At 47.3% G+C, this 23,481-nt stretch overlaps 1 protein-coding gene across 3 annotated transcripts in view; it reads left to right on the forward strand.

Moving 5' to 3' along the window:
- The first annotated feature begins 5,600 nt into the window (after positions 1-5,600).
- Ntf3 (neurotrophin 3) overlaps positions 5,601-23,481 on the forward strand; it is a 68,896-nt gene continuing 51,015 nt past the window's right edge. Inside the window, exon 1 of one of the 3 annotated variants that reach the window (XM_032905622.1) lies at positions 5,601-5,818. In XM_032905622.1, coding sequence (XP_032761513.1) covers positions 5,801-5,818 — 18 coding nt within the window. In that variant the 5' untranslated portion in view covers positions 5,601-5,800. Of the gene's footprint in view, positions 5,819-7,121; positions 7,184-8,950; positions 8,971-23,481 lie in introns of those variants that run through there. The other 2 variants (XM_032905624.1, XM_032905625.1) reach the window with 2 other exon arrangements.

A 23,481-nucleotide genomic window follows, 5' to 3' on the forward strand; every position in this document is an offset into this window, starting at 1 on the left:
GCTAGGGCAGATCTTTTCCCCACTCCCACCCACAGTTAAACCTCCCTGGAATCACCCTCATAGACACACCTGTGGGGCTGTTTCCAAAGTGATCCTGAACTCTCCAGTAAACAATGAAGAGTCACTGTCACAAACCCCATGAAAGCTTTGACAGGATGTATCAGATGAGTCGCCACTGCAGACATAGTCACCAAAGGCCTGGGGATCTTTATCTCTCACAAATGACTATGCTCTAAAAGGCCTTTGCTTCCTGTATGAGGGAAGTGTTTCTGTTTCTATGATGGTTGCACCAAAGTTCTTGGAGTCTGAGTCCATAGCGATGAGAAGTACGTGCGTGTTTCAAAAGATCTAAATGGACCCCACTTCTCCCTTTCACCTTGACACTCGGTGACATCTCAATACACCAATACATGTTGGAAGGCAGGCTCTGGGTTAGCTGGCTCCTAGCGAGGAGACTCAGGTCAGAGGACTCACAGCGGATACAGCTCAGCAGCTGAATTGAAGGGTCCAGGTTTCTCAGTTTGTAAAAACTGAATCTGCAAAGGGAAACACTGGCATACGTAATAGGAGGACAGTCTACGGGGTATTTTATTGCTCGAAGATGGAATTGATGGCAACGCCATATCTATGTCAAACTCACGCAGTAAAACTTTATGGTTTCTCCCTGTGAAATATTCTGTTTATGTCACATGGGTCTAATCTAATGCTTTTTTTTTTTTAAGTTTTCCTCCCCTCCCCCACCCTTTTCCCTGCCCTCTTTGTCTCCTGAGACCTATTCCCTTTGGAAATGCATTAGTTACCTTGGAAACCTTAATGTCATTTTTTTTTATGAGTGGAGTTTGGTACAGCATAAAGCTAATTTATAGGGTGGTTAGGAATTCGTGTCGTGACTGGCAAAGCAGGAGAGTTTATTGTGACTCGGAGATCCACCTGTGTGGCAGGCACACACACCTTCGCTCTATCATTAGGGGTAATTTTTTTTGAAGCCTAATTATAAATATGCGTTCTATTTCACAAAATGAGTTGATTCATTGTTGTTCCATTCAGTGCTTTATATCGTTCGGCATAAGCCCCAGAACGTAATTAGTGATAACAACAGGGCAATAATCCACTAGGCAATCTGTTAACAGTGGAAGGATGTGCTGGAATTTCCTCTTGAATGGGGAGGTAGTTCTGCCTCAGAGGTGGGGAATGAATAAGATGAGTTTTTTTTTTTTAACTCTTTGTCTCTGTCTTTCACGACGTCCACATTAGGGAGTTAAATAAATTGTGTGTCCACTACTTCATTCTGCTAGTCTCTTACTGTCTGAGAACACAAGCATACACACACACGTGCATGCGTGCCCACACAGACACACACACAAAAGTTACAATAAGGAAATATAAAGGGAACCCAAATAATAAATGCTTTTCTTTGGGTCCGTGGCTGTGCCATGCTATGCTGTAAGTTTCAAATCACGGTATTTACTTAGTCCTTCTGAAGCGCCTGGGAGATCGGTACTTCTCCAACTCTGGGTGGGTTTTGATCAGCTAGGAAACCTGTATGAAAGCACATCTTGAAGGTTGACAGAGCGTCTCAAAACTCAGGTTCGTTGTTCTACAAAACCGACCCTTTTCAATAAAGATGTAGACTATGACTAATTTATTTATCTTATGTGCATTGGGGTTTTGCCTGCATGTGTGCCTGTACGAAGGTGTTGGATCACCTGGAACTGGAGTTACAGACAATTGCGAGCTGCCGTGTGGGTGCCGGGAATTGAACCCACGTCCTCTGAAACAGCAACCGGTGCTCTTAACTGATGAGCCATCTCTTCAGAACACCGCTTCTCATATCTCTATTAGATCTAAGCTGGTCCTTAGTGCCAAGACGTGTTTTCCTGGGACAGCAGACATTTTAGAGAGAGCTAAGCTTACTGCATAAGCATAGGCACATCCGTCGGCTTCCGGGGACAAATAATCTCATTTGGGAGGGAGGAGAGAATCCCCCCAAATAATGTCTCATATATGCTCCAGACATTTGGGAATCACTGCTAACTGACAGGCTAGCCTGTGTGCTTAATGCATTTGTCATGGGGAGCCAAAGTGACACAGTGCATCCAAGCCCCTGACCCTAAGTTCCTGTTTCTAATGCAGACACCTTTCGCCTGCACTTTGTTTTAGAACTGTAGACTTTCTGGCTTCATCGTCTGGGTGACTCGTAGAGCAAAAGCAAGCAAAATTTCTGTGGCTATTCATATTGACTTTAGTGCCCTCCAGCAACACAGGCAACTCGGCGATACTTCAGGATCAGCTGAGGTACACTATTTATACAAAGGCAAGTAAAAGAAACACCGTGAAGTCTAGTCTGAGAGCCAAGGCTAACTGCTTAATGAAGCATACCTTTGTCGTATACAGGTCAAACTGGACCAACTTTCTCATTTCCTAGGTCAATATTCACTATGTGTATACCATTGCTGCACAAGAAACCCTTTCCACCCCAGGTAAGCATGTGGGAGTCCACTGAAGAGCAACAGAAGTCCATGCGGTTTTCCAAGACGCTTTTTCCACCCTCTCCTTTTGTTTCTGTTTAGAGTTTCAACCACACCGTGGCGCTATTACAAAAGATAAGGGTGGGCCAAAGGCAAGCTCTAGGAATTTGCCTGAGGAGAGAGTTTAAACAGGGCTTTCAAAAAGCTGACCCTGGTTTCTGCCCTCACAAACTGCTTTCAGGAATCGGGACCTCAGACACAATAGAGAGAAAAATCAAGTCCACTGACCCCAAGAGACCACGACTTAGTTAACAGAAGGCATTGCTTTCAATGGAGTGCACACATTCCTTTGCTTCCTGTCCCATATGCTGGTAACTCTGGCTACATATTCGGCTCTTAGCCCTTGTCTTTCGACAAAAATTAAAACTCCACTGAGAAACTTGGGTTTGCCTAGAAGGTGCTATAACTCTGACAATCTTTTTTCCGCCTGTAAACCAGGGTGCTTTTCTGCCTCCTTTTCTGCCCCCGCATCCTTCTTTGATATCTGAGCTCCTAGAAATCCAAAATGCCTTTAGAGTCTCCTGAAGGAAAAGGGGACCTTTAGCCCTTCAGTGGAAAGAACAAGGAAAGAAAAGAAAATCCTTAGTCGGGTCTTACATAAAGAAAAGGGCGAGCATTCTCCACAGGTTGGGGGTGGGGGTCGGGTTGGGGGTGGGGGCAGGTGGATCAGTTCTACAAAAGTGCGTCTTTGCTCTGTGCTGTTGCCTAGGTCTCTCCCTGGTCCCCTCTCCTTTCCCCATTCTCTGCCCTCCCCCGAAAGACACCGCACATATTTGGCAAGATTAAGGTGTCACCTCTCATATTACAAGGCCTGTTGATTGCAGGCAGAGACAGACCCTCCTGCACCCTTGAGTTGGAAACAATGCAGTCTTCCTGACGTCGCCCAGGTCTGGCAAAGGGAGGCGGCCAGCCAGTGCACCGCATCTGCAGAACAAATCGGAGTCTCGAACTCTGCTGCCTTTTCTTCTGACTGTTCATATTTAAGCTTGCCCCTCTTAGACCCCTCCTCCCTCCAGACCGCCAGTGACCGGGGAGCAGCCGGCGGCGGAGCAGCCCACACGTGTATTTAACCCGTTCCTTCCTTCCTTCTCCGGGAATCAAGCACCTCTTTGGTTGCAGTCTGTAGAGCCCCGGGACCAGGAGCTTGAGAAATGAGCCCCTAGAACTCCGCTGGCAGGGAGACTGGCGGGAAGGGAGGGGGAAAGCGGGGGGTTGGGGGGGGAAGGCAAGTGCGGGAAGTGGGGGAGGGCAGGGGCGGGCCAGAAGACCGCGAGAAAACCAGAACCTCACAGAGCACGCCCAAGCCAAACCTCCAAAGTGCTGTGTGGCAGGGTGAAGGGGAAAACTCTGCAGCCGGATCGGATCCCGAGGAAGAAGATATTTTGGCAGGAGGGAAGCCTTTGAAGGAGAACCCAGCCCTTCTGAGGGACCGTTCGAGGTGACGTCCTTGGGCCTCTGTGGGTGCTGCAGGCCATTTTCGATGTGGCAGCCCCCGTCAGCCAGGATAATGATGAGGCAGGTACAATCTATCTAGTATGCAGCCCCCCGACTCTGACTCTCCATCCTCTCTGGCCTCCCTTCGCCCCGCAGCTTCTCTCGGTCTTAACCGGTGAGTGCAATTCTGGCACTCCTGGGTGTGGACCAGACCCATACATCTCCAAGGAATGCGCGTTCAGGTTTTGAACCTGGAGCCTTGCTAAACCTCATTGCGAGCTGCTTATCAGACTCTATCAGGAGGCAAGGAAGAGGTGGGCTATTAAATCGCCTCTCCTAGTGCGTGTGAGTCAAATGTCCTGAGAGAGGCAACTTGGAGGGGGAGAGGGGGAGGGGAGCACTTGGACTTGAGTTCCACCTTGCAAGAATGAGGGAGGGAATGAGGAGCAATACTATACTACTTTCCCCTTACCACTAGGATTCTCCGCCTCCCCCTTCACTTCTCTTGGATCGCAATTGAGCAAATTCTAGATGCTCTCACCATTGTAAATTCTGAGAGGACCAGCTTGGGTCAAGTGAGGGTCTAAGGAATAGCTAAAATTATCTATAAATAAGACCTCTGCCTCCACCCTGGGATCTTTTCCTGGAATGAGTCTAGCGGTTGTGGAAGAAAGCACCGCTATTTTCAGGGAGTCCAAGAGGTGTGTTGCTTTTCTTCTGGGCAAATTGTTTTTGTACAGAGTGGTGAGTGCTGGGCCAAGGCTCAGCTCCAGGGCCCGTCCTACCTTGAAAGGAAGGGGTAAAGAAGTTAAGGGAGTGTGTAAGAAGTGGGACTTTGACTCGTGCCTCTCTTTTCTCTCACACACATGCGGCACACATGCAAGCCACCCCTCCCTTGGTTGCTCAGCAGTCCCTCTCGCACCAGACCTCAGCAACTTAACTTCCTAGACAGTTTGAACTGTGCTTTAGGCTGAGGAGTTCAAGGGCAAGCAAGCAGATTCCTGTTGTTGTTAGAGGAGCGATGGGGGATGGGGAGGTTGATAGGGGGGTGGGGAGAGATTCAAAGCTAGAAGGGTCTGAGGTTTGGAGGCAGAGCTAAGGTTGAAGCTTAAGCTTTCCTGAGCCAAGGGGCAAGAAAGGCCTTCTTCTGCCTGGTTAAATAGAAAAGAGGAAGAAAGAAAGAAAGAAAGAAAGAAAGAAAGAAAGAAAGAAAGAAAGAAAGAAAGAAAGAAAAAAAGAAAGAAAGCAAGCTTAAAAGAAAAAAATCAAGAATAAGACAAATCAAAGATATTAACGTGTAAAATATGATAAATTGGATGTTTTCATCGGCTCCTCTCCATCTCTAAAAGACAAGGTCACAAGAGGAGGTACTAAAGAATAGGCTATTTTGAGAGGGCTTATTTGCTGTTTGTTCGTTTGTTTTCCTTTGAAATGGACTAGGAGAAATGACTAGGTCTTCCCTTTGGTGTCAAGAGCAAACTCCAAAGTGCCAGGGCACCGGCCTGCAAGTCACTGCGGGCGGGGCTCGGGGGCGAGTGGCTTGGCGCGGAAGGGGTTAAGGCGCTGAGCGCGGAGCCATCTGGCCGGGTTGGCTGGTTATAACCGCGCAGATTATGTTCACGGGACTCAGAGTTGAAGGCTCCTCTCCTTACCCAGCAGCTCCGCGCACCGCCCCGCGAGATAGCCCGGCGCAACTTTCTTCCCTCTTTCTTTCTTCCTCCCGTTTTTTTCCCACCGCTGGGTAGTGGCTGCGGCAGGGGTGGGCGAGACTGAATGACCGAACTCGAGTCCACCTTTCTCTTCATGTCGACGTCCCTGGAAATAGTCATACGGATGCCATGGTTACTTCTGCCACGGTAAGGGGAGGTGGCGGGCACGTTGGGTGGGCAGGTCCCGGAGGGGGTGGGGGATCGCGTGGGGGAAATTTTCCTGGGGATCCGCGTGGGGGCCCCAATTCTGCACCCAGCCCCACCCCCATCGCGCAACACTCTTAACTTTTCGGTTCTTGTGCCTTCCCTAAAGTTTGAGCTATAGAATCTGCCCAGGCCTAGGCGCAATTACCACCACCCTCCTTTCACATGCATGCACACTGTGCGCGCGTGGATACGGCTTTCCTCCTCCTCCTCCTCCTCCTCCTCCTCCTCCTCCTCCTCCTCCTCCTCCTCCTCCTCCTCCTCCTCCTCCTCCACCTCCTTGTCCTTTCCCTCTGGTCCCCTGGCTGCTCAAGAAACCTCCCTCAGTCTGGGAAAGTGATCAGATTTGAGAAACCTGCATCGGGAAGGGAAGGAGGTGAAGGCGAGGGAAAATGGGGACCACGAAAAGGCAAGAAAGGGATTCTGCACACTACCACCCCGCTCCACCTCATGCACACATACACACCTACAACCCTCCTATCTGGTTCCCCCAGAAGACTCCCGCGCATCCTATAACAAAAGCGGATAGCAGACAAAAATGGGGCTTGGAAGAGGCCATGATCCCGGCTTGCGCCCTGCACCCCGCTGGCCACCGGACAGCGATCGACCGACCGCCCCACCACGCAGCCCGGCAGGGCGTGGGCTGGGGAGGGGGGTGCAAAGCTTAGGACCCGCACCGTCAGGTTGGGGGAGTTGAGACTGGAAGCCCAACAGTGCGTACCTGCGTTATTGTCCCACATAAACCTTTTTTCTCTGAGAGGGTCCCTAGCTCCAGGCTACTCTGGCCAGCGCCAACCCAGTGGCTCCCCACCCTGGGTTTTCGCGCAGATGTTGGAGCTAGCGCTCAGCCTGCGGGTCTGAGACGCAACCAGGGAACGGTGGGTACCCAGGCGGTGCCATCGGTAGGGATTTGGTACCAGTTTCTCAGAGTTCTTTTTAGGGTCCCCACCCCCGCCCTAAAAGGTGGTATGGGAAGGCCGGGAGCTTTAGAGACCCTCAGAGTTAGGTCGGAGTTAGAAGAACCCACAGCGAACTGGACTGTTTTCTGTTACCACCACGGAGCTCTGCACAGTGGTGGATACTTCTAATGAAATTTGGCACTCTTGAAGGTGTGGAATGGGAGGGGGTGGGGAGGTCCTCTTTCCTTGTCGCTTTCGGGAGTGAGTGGGTGTGCATCCAAGAGGCGCTACTGCTTTGCGCAATTTTGGCGTCCTTCCGCAGCGCTCAGATACGCCTTACTGGAACTCCAGCACCGAATGGTGTGGACACAGTTGATTAGAGAGGTCGCAGGCTGGGATTGGAATCGAGGTTCGCGTATTCCAGGTCTGGGAAGCACCCACCAGATTGACCCCGACCTCTGGCGGCCGGCGGGTAGCAGGTTGAGAGTCTGAGTGAAGGCTGCTCTAGGACGCGGTCCCAGCCAGGGCAGGCTGCTTGTTAGCTAGTGTGCTGGAGCCCCAGAGCCGGGACTTGTTTATGAGTGTGAAGAGGTTGGGGGCGGGGACCTGATGGGGGAGGGGAAGGGAGACTGTAAGGGTGGGTGTTACTCGCTGAGTCTGAGGCTGGAGATTCCGCGGGTTAAGGAGTGTGGTGGCAAACCTGCTTTTCAGTAAAGGGATGTCTTTCCACTCCAAACCAGCGGCTGAGGAAATAGCTAACTAAGCACACTGCCCTAAACGTCAGTTGTTCCGGGGCAGCTTTACAATCGGTTCTGTTTTCTAAACAGCCCGAACTTTGCCAGTTTACCCCGTCTTCCCTGATCTTGAGGTGGTGCTCAAAGAAATTTGAGAGGTGGAATCTAGAAGGTATAAACCCAACTATCTCTGCCTTCGAATCAAACAGACCCGAGTGTAACGTTGGGAGAGAGTGGAGAGAGAAAAAGAGAGCAGCGGGCTGTTGTATCTGTATATAAAGATAGAAGAAAGTTTACCCGGCGTTCGCCTCAGGGAGAGCAAGTAGGATTGCCCTTTGGTGAGGGCTATGTTGAAGCTGGCCTTGAGAAGATCGGATCTGTTTGAGTTGGGTCTGATTTCTTAAGAAGGGAGACCGATCCCTGGGTGGCCAGAGAACTAGTTGGGAGGGCTTTCTCAAGTCTCAGTGAGAGAGGGGCTTGGGGGGGGTAGGAGAGTAGAGCTGGGGGTGGAGCTCGCCCCAGCTTCATCCAGCCTGGCTGGCCCTGGAGGGGTGCAGGGCTTGTGTGACGGGCATCTGTGTGCTTAGCAGGAGATGAGAGCTTGTGGGAACATAGGTGTAGCTAATGAGAAATCTGTGTCTGGGAAGGGTGTCGGAGCTGGGGAAGTGTAGTATGCTGAAGACAGATGGCTTGTGCGTGCCTGCACAGACACATGGGGTGGGTGTGGTGTGGGAGGGCGGCTGTGTGTGTGTGTGTGTGTGTGTGTGTGTGTGTGTGTGTGTGTGTTAAAGGTGGACATGTGTGGGGGCTGGATGCCTGAAGATTACTAAAGGGATGTAAAGGGAGATTACCTGAGGAGTGTTACGCCATAGGCTTGGACAGCCCCAGGATTTAACTAGAAGGACTCTGGGGCACACGGAAGATAAAGAAACACAGGCTCTGGCATTCGTGTAGAGAACAGTGCAGGGAAGAATGGCTTTTGCTCTCCATCTTCCAGTGAAGGAGCCGGCTGGCCGGCCCAGGAGGACTTAGAATGAGGGCTACACATTCAAGGGGAAAGTTTCTGTGTGTGGGAACAGGGTCCAGTGACAGGAAGTGCTGTGTGCACAAGACTCCTGAGTAAAGAAATCCTTTTGGATGCCAAGCGTTAAGGACTCACATTGCATGAGACTGTGTAATGGGCTCTCTTATTTAGTAGACGGACGCGCTACCACAGTTAATGTTGATTATTATTTTAAAAAAATTAACCGGGTGCCTCCTGGATGCTCAGCTCATTGTTGGGGGCTGAGACATGGCATTCTGCCTTGGAAAATATCCCTTCTTCGGGCTCAGCTGACTGTTACAGCGTTGCCAGGAATAGAGAGTGAACTGACTGTGGAGGGTTCTTCTAGATCATGGGAGCCAAAGGGAAGCTGACCTGACTTGAAATCTGTCTGTGGTTTTGTGAAAGAGGGTGATAAAGGTAAGGGATGATGGATACTTCCCTGGGTGGGAAGAGAGCTGGACAGTGTTGCTGCTGCTAATAGGGAATACATGCTAGGCTGAGAATAGGAAGGCTGGGAAATTCCAGGTAGAAAGTGGGGGTGGGGGCATGGGAAGGGTCCTGATCCATTTCAGGACGGAGAGAGAGAGCAATGTCTCTTTACTAGCCGGAATAGATCTTGAAACGTGGACCTGGGGGAAGGTACAGTGATACTCATGAAAGGCTAGGCTGGTAGTGTTTGCTGGGCTTTGAGGCTTTCTGCGCTGTGAATCCAAAGCTAAGCTGAGTATGCCCTAATGCTTTTGTCTATGGGCTTGCTGGAGGCTAAAGCAACCATGAGAAAACTGGACAACAGGATGGGGAAATGCGCATAACATTATGGACCCCATGAAAGAGTATGCTGTGTGCTTTTTGTGGGGTTTCTGTAGGATTGGGGAAGGAGGAAGTTTGGTCTTGGATGCTTAGACCTGTGCCTTAAGAGAACAAAGCTATGTATAAAAGAGGATCTGTGGGTTTCAGGGAGTGAGCACAAGGAGGAGCTCACTGAGCTCACTGGGGTGTGAAGTAACTGGGCCCAAGCCGGAGGGACAGTATATACTTTAGGGGTAAACACATCCTTCACCCGGGCCAGCTGACGAGGAACCCCTTCCCAGCATGCGAGGGCATCTGGGTGGGACACTATTAGGCTAATGACAGTTTTGATTCGTGAGCTAGAAACGGTACTATTTTGAGGTTTCCCCTCAGTGTTTCAGGGAAGTTCATCCCTTTGAGAAATAGCTGATGTTCGGCAGAGCTGGTGCCCCTGGTTTTTTTGTGAGAGCACAATGTTGAGGTAGCAGACTCACAGCTGGAAGCGCCTGTATTTAGTCTGCCACTTTGGAACAATGGTTTTCTGATGTCTGGGACTCTCCATGCCCCTCTCTACAGAGTGACTGCTGAGGAGGACTGTGTCAGAAGGAAAATGTATTCCTCGTTACCTGACAGAGCACAAAGGGACCCGTTATAGAAGCTGTGGTCTATAGGGATTCAATCTACCTGTACTCAGGTGCTGGTATCTGTCAGTCACTGGGAAATGGGATCTTTGTCTCTCCTGGATAGCATCACATCTTTGATGCTTACCCATCGTGCAAACAAATAAACAAATAATATAGTTTTCTCCAGGCTTGCCTCAGTTTACTACTTATCCATAAACTGGAGGCAGGTAAATTGAGATTTCAGTTACTGGAAACCTGCTAAGTCTCTGGATTATTCAGGAAGAGAGGCAACACAGGACTCAGTTATTAATTTTCAGACAAGCTGTGCTTTAGCATCACCTTTGCAAACTACAATGCCAAAACAAATGCGAACTTTGAAAACGCAGAGCGTGGTAATTGTCCTTGGCATCACAGTCGTTTGTATAAGAGGGAGGCAAAGTCCAGCCGCCCTGTGTTACTGTCAAGGTCTGTGTTTCTCTAGACGATAAGTCGTTGGCAGGCCTCAGCCTGCCTGGAGAGAAGAACCCCAGGGCTTGGAATTGTGAAATGCTGCATGCCCAGTGCAGCAAGTTGGGCACAGCCACTCTCCACTGAGACAAGGATAAAGGCCCAGAGGCACTGAGACATCCCAGTCCTCCCAGAAGTTAGCACACGCTGTCAACTCCTGGCTCTGACTCAAGGCTCCCATCCTGGAGTTCAGTGGCCATAAATAGTCAGGAGCTAAGTTATTTCCATGAGGCACTAAACCAATTCTTTTGCTTTTTTTGGCGAGATTGGGCCAATTAAGTTGATTGGAAGAGGTCACTGCTGATGGGTCTCTCATTCCCCAAGCAGGACAGGCCAGGAGAGTTTAATTACATAACATTTCCCATCTCTGCCTTTGCACTCCCAGATGGATCAGATGCTCAGGCCTTTCCTCTTCCCCTCCACTCAGGATGCCTAATTGAGCAAGCTGCTTCTGCTGCAGGCTGCAGACCTCCTTTTCCTGAGCAATTCTAAGGCTCCCACCCTAAGCAGAAGGGCTGCAAATCCAGGTGCTGGCTGGAAGTGAGAGAAGGGGTTTGGGGGTGTCATGGAAGATCTCTTAAACCCACCACTGTTTCAAGACCTCAGCAGCTGCTGTTCTACTCATTAATGTTGCGAGTAGTTTCTGACATTGGGGATATTGACCTAATGGCTGTTGGACTGAGTTTTATGTAAGACTGACTTTGTTGGAAAAGGACCAAATCTTTTACTGGAGCAAAGCCTAGGGCCCATGCCGGGTTGCTGATAAGGCCAGTGGATACATTTTGTGCATGGGCCAGCACCTGCTTATGAGATCACAGTACGTGTGTGTGTGTGTGTGTGTGTGTGTGTGTGTGTGTGTGTGTGTGTGTGTGTGTGTGTGTGTGTGTGTGTGTGTGTTGGAAGATACATGAACATAGGAGCTGTCCTGGATGGGCCGAAAACATTTTTAGAGCTTATGCTTATGTGGGTACGGGCTCAAATTTATTTACTGTGGATAAAAGAAGCAGTTTTCTTTCAGATCATTTGCATATGAGAATTGTGAGTATTGAAGTGTGGGGCCAGTGTAAATACTACCTCATCCTTGTCCAGGAAGAGCTCTAAGATCAAGAAGCCAGAACAGAAGCAAACAAATAAACAAAGAAAAAACACAAATGAATGAACAAAAGAAATAATATATAGTAAAAATATATAAAGAAGTCTCACTTTCAAACTGTGAACACACATGTAGGTAATCCAAGAGATTTTGATAGGTTTCTGCAAAGCCAACGCTAATTTTACCTACAAATACTAAGGAGCTAGATATAGTTATTTTTATGTGATCAGACTGCACTTGCTGTGTGTTCATTTCCTTATCTGTCATAGTGCTCCTCTGACAATATTGATTAAGAACTATTGAGGTCTCTAGAACTCTGGGCATCCTCCCATGATAGAATTCTGGTGTGTTCTGTTATGATTGCTCATTATCTGGCAATATCACCCAAGAAGACATCTGAACAAGTGATTTTTCAAATGAAGCAAAGAACTAAGTAGCTTACTGATCTCAAAGGACTTCATTCAGTACTAGGTGGTCTTAAACAGCATGAGGCAGCAGATGGCCTGCTGACATGGATATGGGGATCAAGTTTTTAACTGAGCTCTGTCACTAATTAACTGTTGCTATGTGGCCCTGAATATTCACTCCAGGCCGTGATTTCCCTGACTATAAGTGAAGGGCTTGAATTAGAAGACCTCAGGCCTCAAAGCTACCATTCCAGCTCCACCACTCCAAGATTCTACATTAATCCTGTCCCATTTAATCTTTGCTAATATGCCTTTACTTGGAGCGTGCCTTGGCACATTCTAAGGAGCTTCTGTTTTTATCTTTGGAGAAAGCTAGAAAGGCATGCAAAGAATTTACCAGAACATTTTGTTTTGTCCAAGAATGCTCAAGATGTTGGCTTGGCCTATACAATATACAGTCTATGGAGCAGATTGTAGTTGGCTTTGGCTTTCTGGTAGACCTGATGCTAATCATTCGGCATCTTTGTCTCCAATACCTTTCATTGTCAACATTTCAATAAAAGATGAGCACCCACCTTTATGACAATGACAGTATATGAGTAGATAGTGGTTTCCAGGCATTATGACAAATATTGCATGACATTATCTCAACATCCCCAAACAATCCCATGAATAACCAAGGATACTGAGCTGATGTGCAGCTTTCCTTCCTGAAGTCAACAGAACTCTAGTGTCCACCAGATTGTGTTTTCTGTGTTCTAGGATATCATCCAGATGGGAGCTGGTCCTCTAGCCCTCTGTGAAGTTTGTCACCCCACAGGATAGCCTACTCCACCAGAAGCTTCCTTTGCTTGTGCAAGACAAATGTTTAGGATTTTTAGCCACCTGCTGGCAATCATGTGTCAGATCTGTCATAGCTTCCATTCTCCCCCATACCCGAATTTACTTCCTGTACTGTTGACAAGGGAAGTTGCCCTTCCAGCATGTGGGTATTGATCTAAGTCACAATCGCCTCCTTGTAAAGTCTATAATAGTGGAGCTGGACATCTGGTTTTGATCCACAAGCCCATAAGAGGTGGTAGGTCCTAGCATTCCTGAGTCCTGGGATGAGGACTGCATGAAATCTAAACTTACATGGAGAACAGAGTTCTCTGCAGAGATGAAAGATGGCTGGATAGGGCAGGGAACCCAACCATTTAGACTTGGGCTTTGACTAGGCAGATTTCTTGCTGGAGGGTTGAGGGACATGGGTTGCTTCAAAGGACTGAGCCCCGAAGCTGTGCTTGGTACAGAAAAAGCAGACATCATGTCCTTCAGCCCTAGTATCTGCCTCCGAATTTCACTTTCTGGGCAAAAGTACTTCCAGGGGTAGGGAAATTAAAAGATTTCTAAGAGGTAACTCTTATCCTCTTCAAAGGGTGTGGCTGGATGAATGCTCTTGAGACACACACACACACACACACACACACACACACACACACACACGAGCATGTGCGAACCTTCAAGACCAATAAAAGAGGTGACTTTGTTGTGTTGCTTACAGGTATTTTCACTGTAAAACACAGCAAAAAAACACTGGCCAAATGCCTTGATTGTTTTACTATATGCTCCAAATACATGTAGTTACTCTGTTTTAAACTTTTCACATGTAGGGCGATGCGTTTCTTCTCTACATAAGAAATATTCTCTCTCTCTCTCTCTCTCTCTCTCTCTCTCTCTCTCTCTCTCTCTCTCTCTCTCTCTCTCTCTCTCTCTCAGAGTGCCAAGAAGTTGAAACTTACTACAATTTACTGTTCCCTTCTGTTTCTAGACCTAAGCCTCCATCATTTAAAAATCTCTTCCCTCCCCCTCTGCCTCCCTATTGTCCCTTGAGGAATGTATTTCAAGTTCTCAGTCTGGGATTAGTTCCATCCTGTGTCTAGCAGACCTGTTTCTGCTGGTTTATACGGTACTTCCACTGGGTTCAAGAGTGAGGTGCAGCTGTAAAACTCACCTGCTTTCCCAACAGGTGTGCTCCACCACTGAGAAGAAGCTTGGCTCGGCTGACACGCAGCTGGTTCTCTAGGATAGCGTTAGAGCCTTTCTCCCTGCATAGGACTCAGACTAATGGTGAATTTTAAACAGAGCCCTTTCCTTCCATGGGCCTCTGCTTCCTGATCTGGAAAAGAAGGGAGTTGGACTCATGGGCTGATCAAAAGGAACCTGAAGGTTGTAACTATTCTGATGTTCTATGGCTCTGCTCGTCCCTCTGCCTCACCATGGTTCATGCCTGGGATTTTCAGGTACTCCTTCTGGCCTGGAGTACTTACGTACAGAAATGTGGAGGGGGTGGTGGAGGAAATTAAGTTATGTGATGCCAGATAAGTTATTGAACATATGGATGAGTGAATGTTTATGGGGTGCTGAAGAAGCAAGCTTGCCAGATTTGTGGTGGATCTTGGATTGCTAGCTGGGAGCATGGGGGAGAGGTTTATGTGGGATGAAATTGTCTGTGGGTAGCTGAATTCAGTAAGCTAAATCCGAAAGATGCTAAACCGTGCTTCATGCGACCAAACCTGCCTCTGATACTCCCAGAAACTGGTTGCAACTTGGAACATCCTTGAGCCATCCTGGGTCTTGTTTTCCTTCCCTAGTAAATGTCCAAGTGAAGAGCTTCGATGAACTGCCGAAGTCTTTCCTGTCTTCTCGATAAATTGTTGGAATTTAAGACTAGAAGAAAAGCCTAGGTGGGTGGATGGGAGGGCGAATGGATCAAGAAAAGGACACCCTTAAAAAGTTTACAGGTGATGGGAAATAACCTGGTGCAAAATAGAGAGGAGGGATCAAAACATGCGTCTGTTCTCATATTGGAGGCAGAAACAGAACATGTTGTGTGTCTGTTTATGTTGTAGTTTGAATGCTCATCTCTCCAGCTTCACCAGTAATATTAAAATCATCTTAGGCACGTATGTTTCTCCATTACCTTCCTTGAGAAACCTCCCTGCATTCCCCCAGAGAGCCCGGGGCTCCCTTCCCACCATCCTCTATGTTATAGCACTTTACAGCCTGTGCTGCAGTTGTATTCCTCTCTTTCTTACTAAAGGACAGAAATTCTTTTTTTTTCTTTTTTTTTTTTTTTTTGGTTCTTTTTTTTCGGAGCTGGGACCCGAACCCAGGGCCTTGTGCTTCCTAGGCAAGCGCTCTACCACTGAGCTAAATCCCCAACCCCAAGGATGAAATTTTGAAGAGGGGTCTGTGCTTCTCATCTTTGTGCTCACCAACACCTGGATGGTCTGCCACGGAAATGTGTCAACTGGATGCACAGACGTACACGAGAAGTGTCGGTGAGCTTAGTCGTAGATGGCAACAGGAGTTGGGCTCAGCAATGGTGATGCACCTCTCCACTAGTTCTAAAACGTGTCCTCTGTGATTATCTTCTGCTCTGTCCCAAAGGCTAGGTCATAAATGCTGACGGCTTAGTTGCCAAGAAAGGCTGTTTTAGCTCTCCACTGAACTCTTTCCCTCATGTCCTAACCTACCTAGTTTTGTATATTTGAGCTCTTGGTCTTAAGGAATTGGGTGCCACTGGACATGAATTGGAGTAATCCCTTTGAGATATTTTGAAAGTGGGTCTGGATACATGTGTAAAGATAATTCAGTGTGTGTCCTGCTGGTGGCTCTGTGCTAGATTTTAGAGAAGATGCAGGAATGGATGAGGCTTTGGCCTGAAGGGCTGGAAGTAGATAGGTACATGTCACATTATAACCAGGCTCCAAAAGAAAGAACGACGAATATTGAAGGTGGAAGGAAGGTTTCCTGACTATGGCTTTGTAGTGTGAATGAGCTAAAGCATCCTCTCGATTCAGAGACAGGCCCGGCCTCTACTTCTGTGTGACCAGGGTTGAATTGCTTCTGAATTCCCCAGGGTCAGGCCTGGGGTAGAGGGGAGGATTCTTGGAGCCTTTGGTTCTTCATGGCAACAGTCTCAGGAACATTATGGATAGATAAAGAGGTGGTACTCTCGGCAATGTATGAACTCCCAAGATTACATTCAGAAGTGGTCCCCTTCGCAGCTGAATCAGCACAATGAGAAGGAAGTGGGAAGGCAGCAGATCTTCCTCTAAGAATTGTTTCCCGGCCCCCTCACTGACTTCTATGCATCATCTCTGCGGCCACTTCGCACACAGGGACAGACTGCCATCTACTGTCCACTTTTGTCCTCTGAGTCCTTCCTGTTCAGCCAGCTCCTTGTCCTTCCCTCCCCTCATCTTTAATGGTTATACATACCACAGAGAAATAGACAGTGGGTGCTTGTTCCATAGTTTCTGCAAAACTTAGTGTAACGTATTAGGTGGTTTTCCACTCTGCTTCACGAAGTGCTGTTTAAAAGAGGCTGCCTGGTATCTCTTGAGGCCCCTAGGGTTAGTTAGCAGGACCTGGTAAAAGGCAGGATCTCGCCATCAGCGACCTTGGGATATCCTTGGGAGATGAGGGAGCTGCCCAGTAGGATGAAACACTGTGTATCTGAAGAATGAAGATGACTGCCAAGCACTGTAATGGCTGTGGGGTGTAGAGGAAGGTCCTGGCAGAGAAGAGGTAAGTGTGGACAGCTTGTCCTGCATCTCCACTCAGTAACTCTACTCTTAGGAAAGATGGTTCAGAAAGCTTGAGGTGTCCTAGGATTGCCCCTGAGCCAGTCGCTGTCTAACTCCCATGGTACCCAGGGGAGTGTAGGAACTGTTCCAATGGAAGGAGTGAACTTCTCCATGCTGCTTCTCAGTAGCCCTTCTCCTACCTCTCCTAGACTTTCTTTCTAAAGCACGTCTGCCCAGTGCTAGAGTCAGAGCTTCTCTTAAAGGAACTGCATCAGTGTCCTGACTTAAGTCTAAGATTCCTTCCTGTCTGAATTCATTTCCCCCAATAAGCATCGGAGAGTTCATTGGTGTTTCCTTTAGGCTGTTTGTTTGTTTGATTGTTTGATTAATTGATTGATTGATTGATTGATTTTTTTTCTTTGAGACAGGACTTTTCTCAAGTCCAGGGAGACAAGGGATTCATTTTGTAGCTGAGGATGGCCTAGAGTTAATAGCAATTCTCCTGCTTCAGCTTCCCAATTACTGGGATTATAGGCATGGGCCACCATACCTGGCTTGTCTTGCATTTTAATTGTCGCGAGACTTGAATAATTCTTTGTCTGCTGAGATTACTTCTGGATAGTTCTTTGTCTTATTCTTCCTGTGCTTTTTGTTCTTGGTATTTAAATTACCTCCCGGGGAATTTCCAGAGTGTTTATTTCCTGTTCTTGTCCTTAGATACGACGTGCGCACAGGACAGAGGGTGGGGAGGGGCAGGACAGGAATAGAGGGTGAATTCTATTGGGTATTGGAAATCCACTTAAGTTTGAGGATCAGGTTACTACTTAAAGGATCTCAGCACCTCACTACAGCCCTCAAACAGTTTCTTGGTTTCTTTTTGGTTGTCCCAGTGCCCCGTTAACGTTGACATCCCCTTTCAGATCTGCTGAAGGGTCACTTATTCATATAAGAGGCTTCCTGGAATTTGAGGGTACTGTTTGACAGAGATAAAGTCAAATCAAGGTCCGTTGCCAAAGTTCAAGTTTTAAAATTTATTTTTTACATGTATGAGTGTTTTGCCTGAATGTATATGTGTGCCAAGTGCTTGAGGGCCAACAGAGGCCAGAAGAAGGTGCTGGATCCTTTTGGGATTGGGGTTACAGACAGTTGTAAACTGCAATGTGGAATCGGGGATTTGAACCCAGGTCCTCTGAAAGAGTAGATGAGACATTTCTCCAGCCTCAAAGATTAAGGTTTTGACCAAGTAGAAGCAGGATATAAGAGGGTTAGATCAGGATTCCAGGTATTTATCATGTGGTGGGATGGTTATCTGGGATAGAAGTAAAAGGAAAATTCTCTCAGACCAACTAACATAGAAAGAGATAATTAGTCTCCAGACAATTGCTTGGTGCCAAGGATACCAGGAAATGGTGGTAATTTTCTGCTGGCTTGTGATATAATTTTTAGTGCCTAGTGAAAGCCAGAGATTGAGGATGTAACTCCAAAGAGAGGAAGAAAACGGCAAGAAGTCTTGGTGAGTGGTACCCAGGCCCAGCACAGCATCCGGGTAATAGAGTGGGGAACAGGAAAGAGGGCAGTGTGAACTGAGAAAGGTGTGCAGACAGCATGGGGAGGGCACCAGAGCACTGTGGGACTGAAGTGCTCCCTCTGGCTACAGTGTGGAAGTGAAGAGTGGCTAATGGTTTTACGAACAGAAGGATAAATGAATGAGTGGGCAAATGAATAGAGTATGGACCAAGAACCGCAAGAGGGATTGATCTTGAGTCATCCTTGCGAATACTTTGCCAGAGAGTTCCTGCTCTGGGGAGATTATGCCAACCTGGGAGATGGAGCATGACACAGACGGTTAGGGTGTGGCTGGCCACATGGAAACTGAGTTGAGAGTAACTGCAGAGCTGAGTGTGGGAGTTGACAGTAGGGGTCAGGGACTCGCAGTCATTTGCCCTATATATTTTCCCATCCTAATCTGATTTCATTCATGATCAGAGGACAAAAAGCCTTTGGAGCTTACAACCAGAAATTTTGACATTCTGACAGGGACTTGCTCCGTAGAAGGCCACTTGTACCATGGGTCTTTGCTAAGCTCACAGCAGAACACGGCCAAATGCTGGAGCTTCAGGGACACTTAAAGAACTTCCAGGTTCATCCTATGGATTGAGACTTGTGTGGAGGGTAGAGTGAGGGGAGAAAAGTTCTACAACCCAAAGAACCTCTTTTTTTTTCTTTTCAAATAGTAGCTCACATGTACTAAACCCCAAAGAAGTGCTTTTTCGAACAGTAGCTCACCCGGACCTTGGTTGGCAGGCATGCATCATTCAGGGTGTATAAGATGAGAATGTATGAGAATCATGCAGACAATGGACACACAGCATGCCGCCCAGCTGCCTCAGAGGTGGGAGTACTACAACTGTCCTGGGTGAAGCCAGTGAGAGTCAAAGATGAATCTTGGACGTCTAGTGACATCTTCAAGGCTTTTGCCCAGCAAAGACTCTCCGTATTCTGCTTTGCCCATTCTCACCTTAACGCTCCAGGGTCTGTGAGCTGTAGCTGCTGGTGCTTGCTCTGAGTTATTATTCAGTCTAGTAAAGCCTGGGTGCTCATAGTTTGCGACGATCATCAGGTGATGCTACTGTGTAGCCTAGATTGGGTGCCACCATAGACATAGGCAACTGCCCCTCACCTGGCCTCCCTCAGCCTTGTCAGGCATCTGATCTCTTGCCATCCCTAGTGTACTTCAGAACTTGTTATTTTGAGGATGTCAAGGTCATTTGGCTTCAGCCTTCTTACTTATCCAGTGTTTGCCTTAGAAGTTAGAAGATGGACAGGCTCTCGGCATATTCTAAAGTACAACCCTTCCCAACTACTGACAGAGATATTGAGGGTGAAATGGTGGGGTAAAGAGGGGAGAGAAAGAAAGCAGACTATCATCTGGGGGGCGATATTGCTTGTCTAGGCAATTTTATCTCATTAGTTCTCCCAGCACCCCTCAGGGCAATCAGTTTGCATAATGTGCTTTTATCGCAAATCGTTTATGATCACCTTTCCTAATAGCTTTTCCTGGGAAAAGCAGGCAGATGCCCTTAACCCTAGATGAAGTCAGCCTCTTACTGAAACTGGTGGCCCAACACGAGCATCAGCCTTGGGATGGTCCTTCCAAGAGACACACCTGACCCCAGGTCTTAACCAAAGACATTCCTATGAAGAAGTACTTGTTACTTGTCTTTGTATTTCCTGGGATTTGTAAGAGGTTTGGGGAAAGAGGGCTCCAAAACAAGCCTGAATGGTTTTGTTTCCAACCATATATTCCCAATTAGTTAAGTGAACCATATGGTGCTATTTGCAAGCCCTGGGTTTCTTGCTTACAACTCTGTGAAAGATGCTGTTGGAGATGCCATCAGGCACGCTGGGGCTGGATGTGTAACATCTGCTGCTGAATGTGTTCTGAAGACCCTTAGACATGGAATTCTCAGGACTGCTGAGAGACCTAAATGCAGCATAGGAATTACCGTGGTGTGGAATGGATGGTGATTCAAGACGGCAGAAATGTGGAGAGCACTGTGGGCTGCTGGGTAGGCAGAGGGGCTGGGCACTCTCTGCAGGAGGGACTGCTGTGTAAGCTGCACACCACAGAGCCATTCTACAAAGAGCCTGAGAATCAGGAGACGCCAAAACTATCTCTATAGCTCATGCAGACTAAACAAAAGATATTCTTGGCTATGAGAACTACTTTCTCCTGGTTCCAAAAGTGTAACAATCACCTTCAGGATTGACTGTTGGCCAATCTTTCTTCCTTCCTTTCTTTCTTTCTTTCTTTCTTTCTTTCTTTCTTTCTTTCTTTCTTTCTTCCTTCCTTCCTTCCTTCCTTCCTTCCTTTCTTCCTTCCTTCCTTCCTTCCTTCCTTTCTTTCTTTCTTTCCTTCTTTCTTTCTTTCTTCCTCTCTTTTTGTCCCCAAGTCTTTTGATTAGAGGATTGTGATTCTTCCTGGAGCAGTAAGAGATGAGTTGAATCAACCATTCTCAACACTAGGTGATTGACTTGTTTTTCTGGAGTCGGAACTAGGACATATTGACAAGGACCACGAACTAATAACGTTGACTACAGTGTTGAGGGATTGTAAGTGGAGTGACTGCAACCGTCAATAGGACTGATTTTCTGATAACTCGCCTACAGGATGATTCCCAGACATTTATGTACAAATGTTCCTTGGGCTGTCTGTGCCTTAAGCTGTTGGTGAAGGCATGAGAGAAGGGTATGGAAATATGACAGTAACAAAGGAGCCCAGACTCTTCTTTCTTGTGTTGCTCATGGATAGTCACAACTTCTCAGATCCTAAATCTTCTCTTGTGACACAAACTATAATAAAATGGACGCTATCTGTGCAACATTAGGTGCAGTTTCAGATGACCTCATACTTAGGAAAGAGTTTTGCAGGCTTCAGAGTGCAAGTACATGGCATGGCTTAACCTGGTATATTTTTTGTGTGTGTTTGTTTTGCATGTCCTAGTTTGCTTCCTACTTCAGTGATAAAGACCATGACCAAAATAAATTGGGTAGGGCGGGGTTTATTTTATCTTACACTTTATAGTCCATTGTTAAGGATGCTGAAGCAGGAGCTTGAGGCAGGAGCCTGGAGGCAGGAACTGAAGCTGAGGCTACGGATGATGTTGCTTCCTGGGTTTGCTCCATGCTCCTTGCTCCTCTTTGCTGGCTCAGTTTGCTTTCTTATAGCACCCAGGACCACTGGCCCAAGGATGGTACCTCTCACAGTGGGCTCTCATCAATCATTAAACAAGAAAATGCCCCCACAGCCTTGCTTATAGGCCAATCTGATAGGGGACATTTCCTCAGGTGTCATTCCCCCTGTCAGATGACCCTAGTCATATCAAGTTGGAAAAAAAAAGAAAACTAAGCAGTATGAAACCCAGGACTTTGTGTATGCTAGACAGGAACTCTACCACTGCGCTACAACCTCAGCCTAATCTGCTACCTTCTTATACGATTAATATTGATGATTCCCCCCTAAGGCAGGCTGATAAAACGTTGCCTGGAGAGACACTGCTGTTCCTAGGTGTGCTTCAGGAGGCATCCTAAAAAGTGGGAAGAACTCTTGCTGCTGCCCTGAGAGGCAACTGTTAGTCTAATTCTTTCTGACAGTGTCACTGGGAGCTAAGACTTGGGGTTCTTCCCTCTGCAAGGTGCCACACATGGGCAAGATGCTCAGAGGAGACTCTTCTGGGCAGGAACACTCAGCAAAGCTGGATTACCTCAACATGGACCGATCGCCACTCCTGTAAAGCAGCTCCATTTGTATTCTTTTTTTTCTTCCATCTTTATTAAATAGGGTATTTCTTATTTACATTTCAAATGTTATTCCCTTTCCCGGTTTTCAGACCAACATCCCCCTAAACTAGGTATTCATTGCTACCTGTGCAGTTGGAGCCCAGGGTCAGTCCATGTCTTTGGGTGGCTTAGTCCCTGGAAGCTCTGGTTGGTTGGCATTGTTGTTCATATGGGGTCTCGAGCCCCTTCAAGCTCTTCCAGTCCTTTCTCTGTTTCCTTCAACGGGGGTCCCGTTCTCAGTTCAGGGGTTTGCTGCTGGCATTCACCTATGTATTTGCCATATTCTGGCTGTGTCTCTCAGGAGAGATCTACATCCTGTTCCTGTCAGCCTGCACTTCTTAGCTTCATCCATCTTGTCTAATTTGGTCTAAGAAGTAGAACAGAATTTCCTTCCAGCACCAAAGCACATCCAATGGTAAATCTAACGAACACCCTAATTCACTGCCTTTCCCCTTCTGATGACCCTCGCCTTTATATTCTTATCTCCTTGGAAATCCATCTTCTCATTTGTATAGATGCAGTGCTCTGGTGTCATTGAGATTACTAAACATTCAACTTCCTTCTTGATGGCTCTACTAATGTCTTTGTTGGGACCTCGATCTGAGGAGTGGGGTTTCTTATGTATTCACGAGGCTGGCTTTCTTGGATTCTGATTTCAGCTGGTCTCCTGTGACATACATTCTGTGATACACCTGAGTGTGGTTTCAGCACTCCGGGTTAGCTTATTGAACTGTCAGTGACTTCTTGAACATTACCTTCATGTAGGGATTCCTCAGGCAATGGAAATCCCCCTTCTTGTTTTTAGGGTAGGCAGTTAGGAATTTATTTTTAGTATATTTTCGTGGTGTGTGTGTGTGTGTGTGTGTGTGTGTGTTTGTGCACACGTGTGCGCGCGCGAGTGTGGATGTGTGTGCTTGAGCTCCCGTGCGCACATGAGCGTACTCAGTAATGGATGAATTGTAGGGAGGGTTCGGCATGCTTTGTTGACATGCAAATCTCTTCACAGTTCTTAAGAATTCTCCTATCGCATAAGAAATGAAAGCTGTCTTTCACGGTGGGAGAAAACATGGTAAGAAGAGCTGGGCTCCTTAGCACATTGCCTGTTCCACTTAACAGAGATGAAACTATATGATTAGATGTACAGTTGTAATTTTTAAAATACTAATTTTCCTATTTAAACATATGTCTTTACTTGCATAAATGTATGTGCACCATGTGTTTGCAGATTCCCAAAGAGGCCAGAGGGCATTGAATCCCCTGGAACAGGTGGTTTGAGCCTTCTGATGTGGGTGCTTTGAACAAAACCCAGACCCTCTGCAAATGCAGTTAGCACCGCTAGCTGGCCAGCCACACATTGCTGTGTTTTAAGACACTAGTTCCACTGAGCACCAACATGGGTTTAAATCCCACTCTGACCACTTCTTAGAGGTAGAGCATGGACAGCAGCTTCAAGATTCAGTCAGTGTTTTTAAGGATAAAATGACATTGAGGACAGACAGTAGTTGTGTTTGTCCCAGCTCATTGTTGAGCGTCTCCTACAAGATACAGTCATAGGGGCTTTTGATTCCAAAATGTGGGTAGGGTTGAAGAGACGT

The sequence above is a fragment of the Rattus rattus genome, chromosome 6, assembly GCF_011064425.1.
Source record: "Rattus rattus isolate New Zealand chromosome 6, Rrattus_CSIRO_v1, whole genome shotgun sequence".
Lineage (NCBI taxonomy): Eukaryota > Metazoa > Chordata > Mammalia > Rodentia > Muridae > Rattus > Rattus rattus.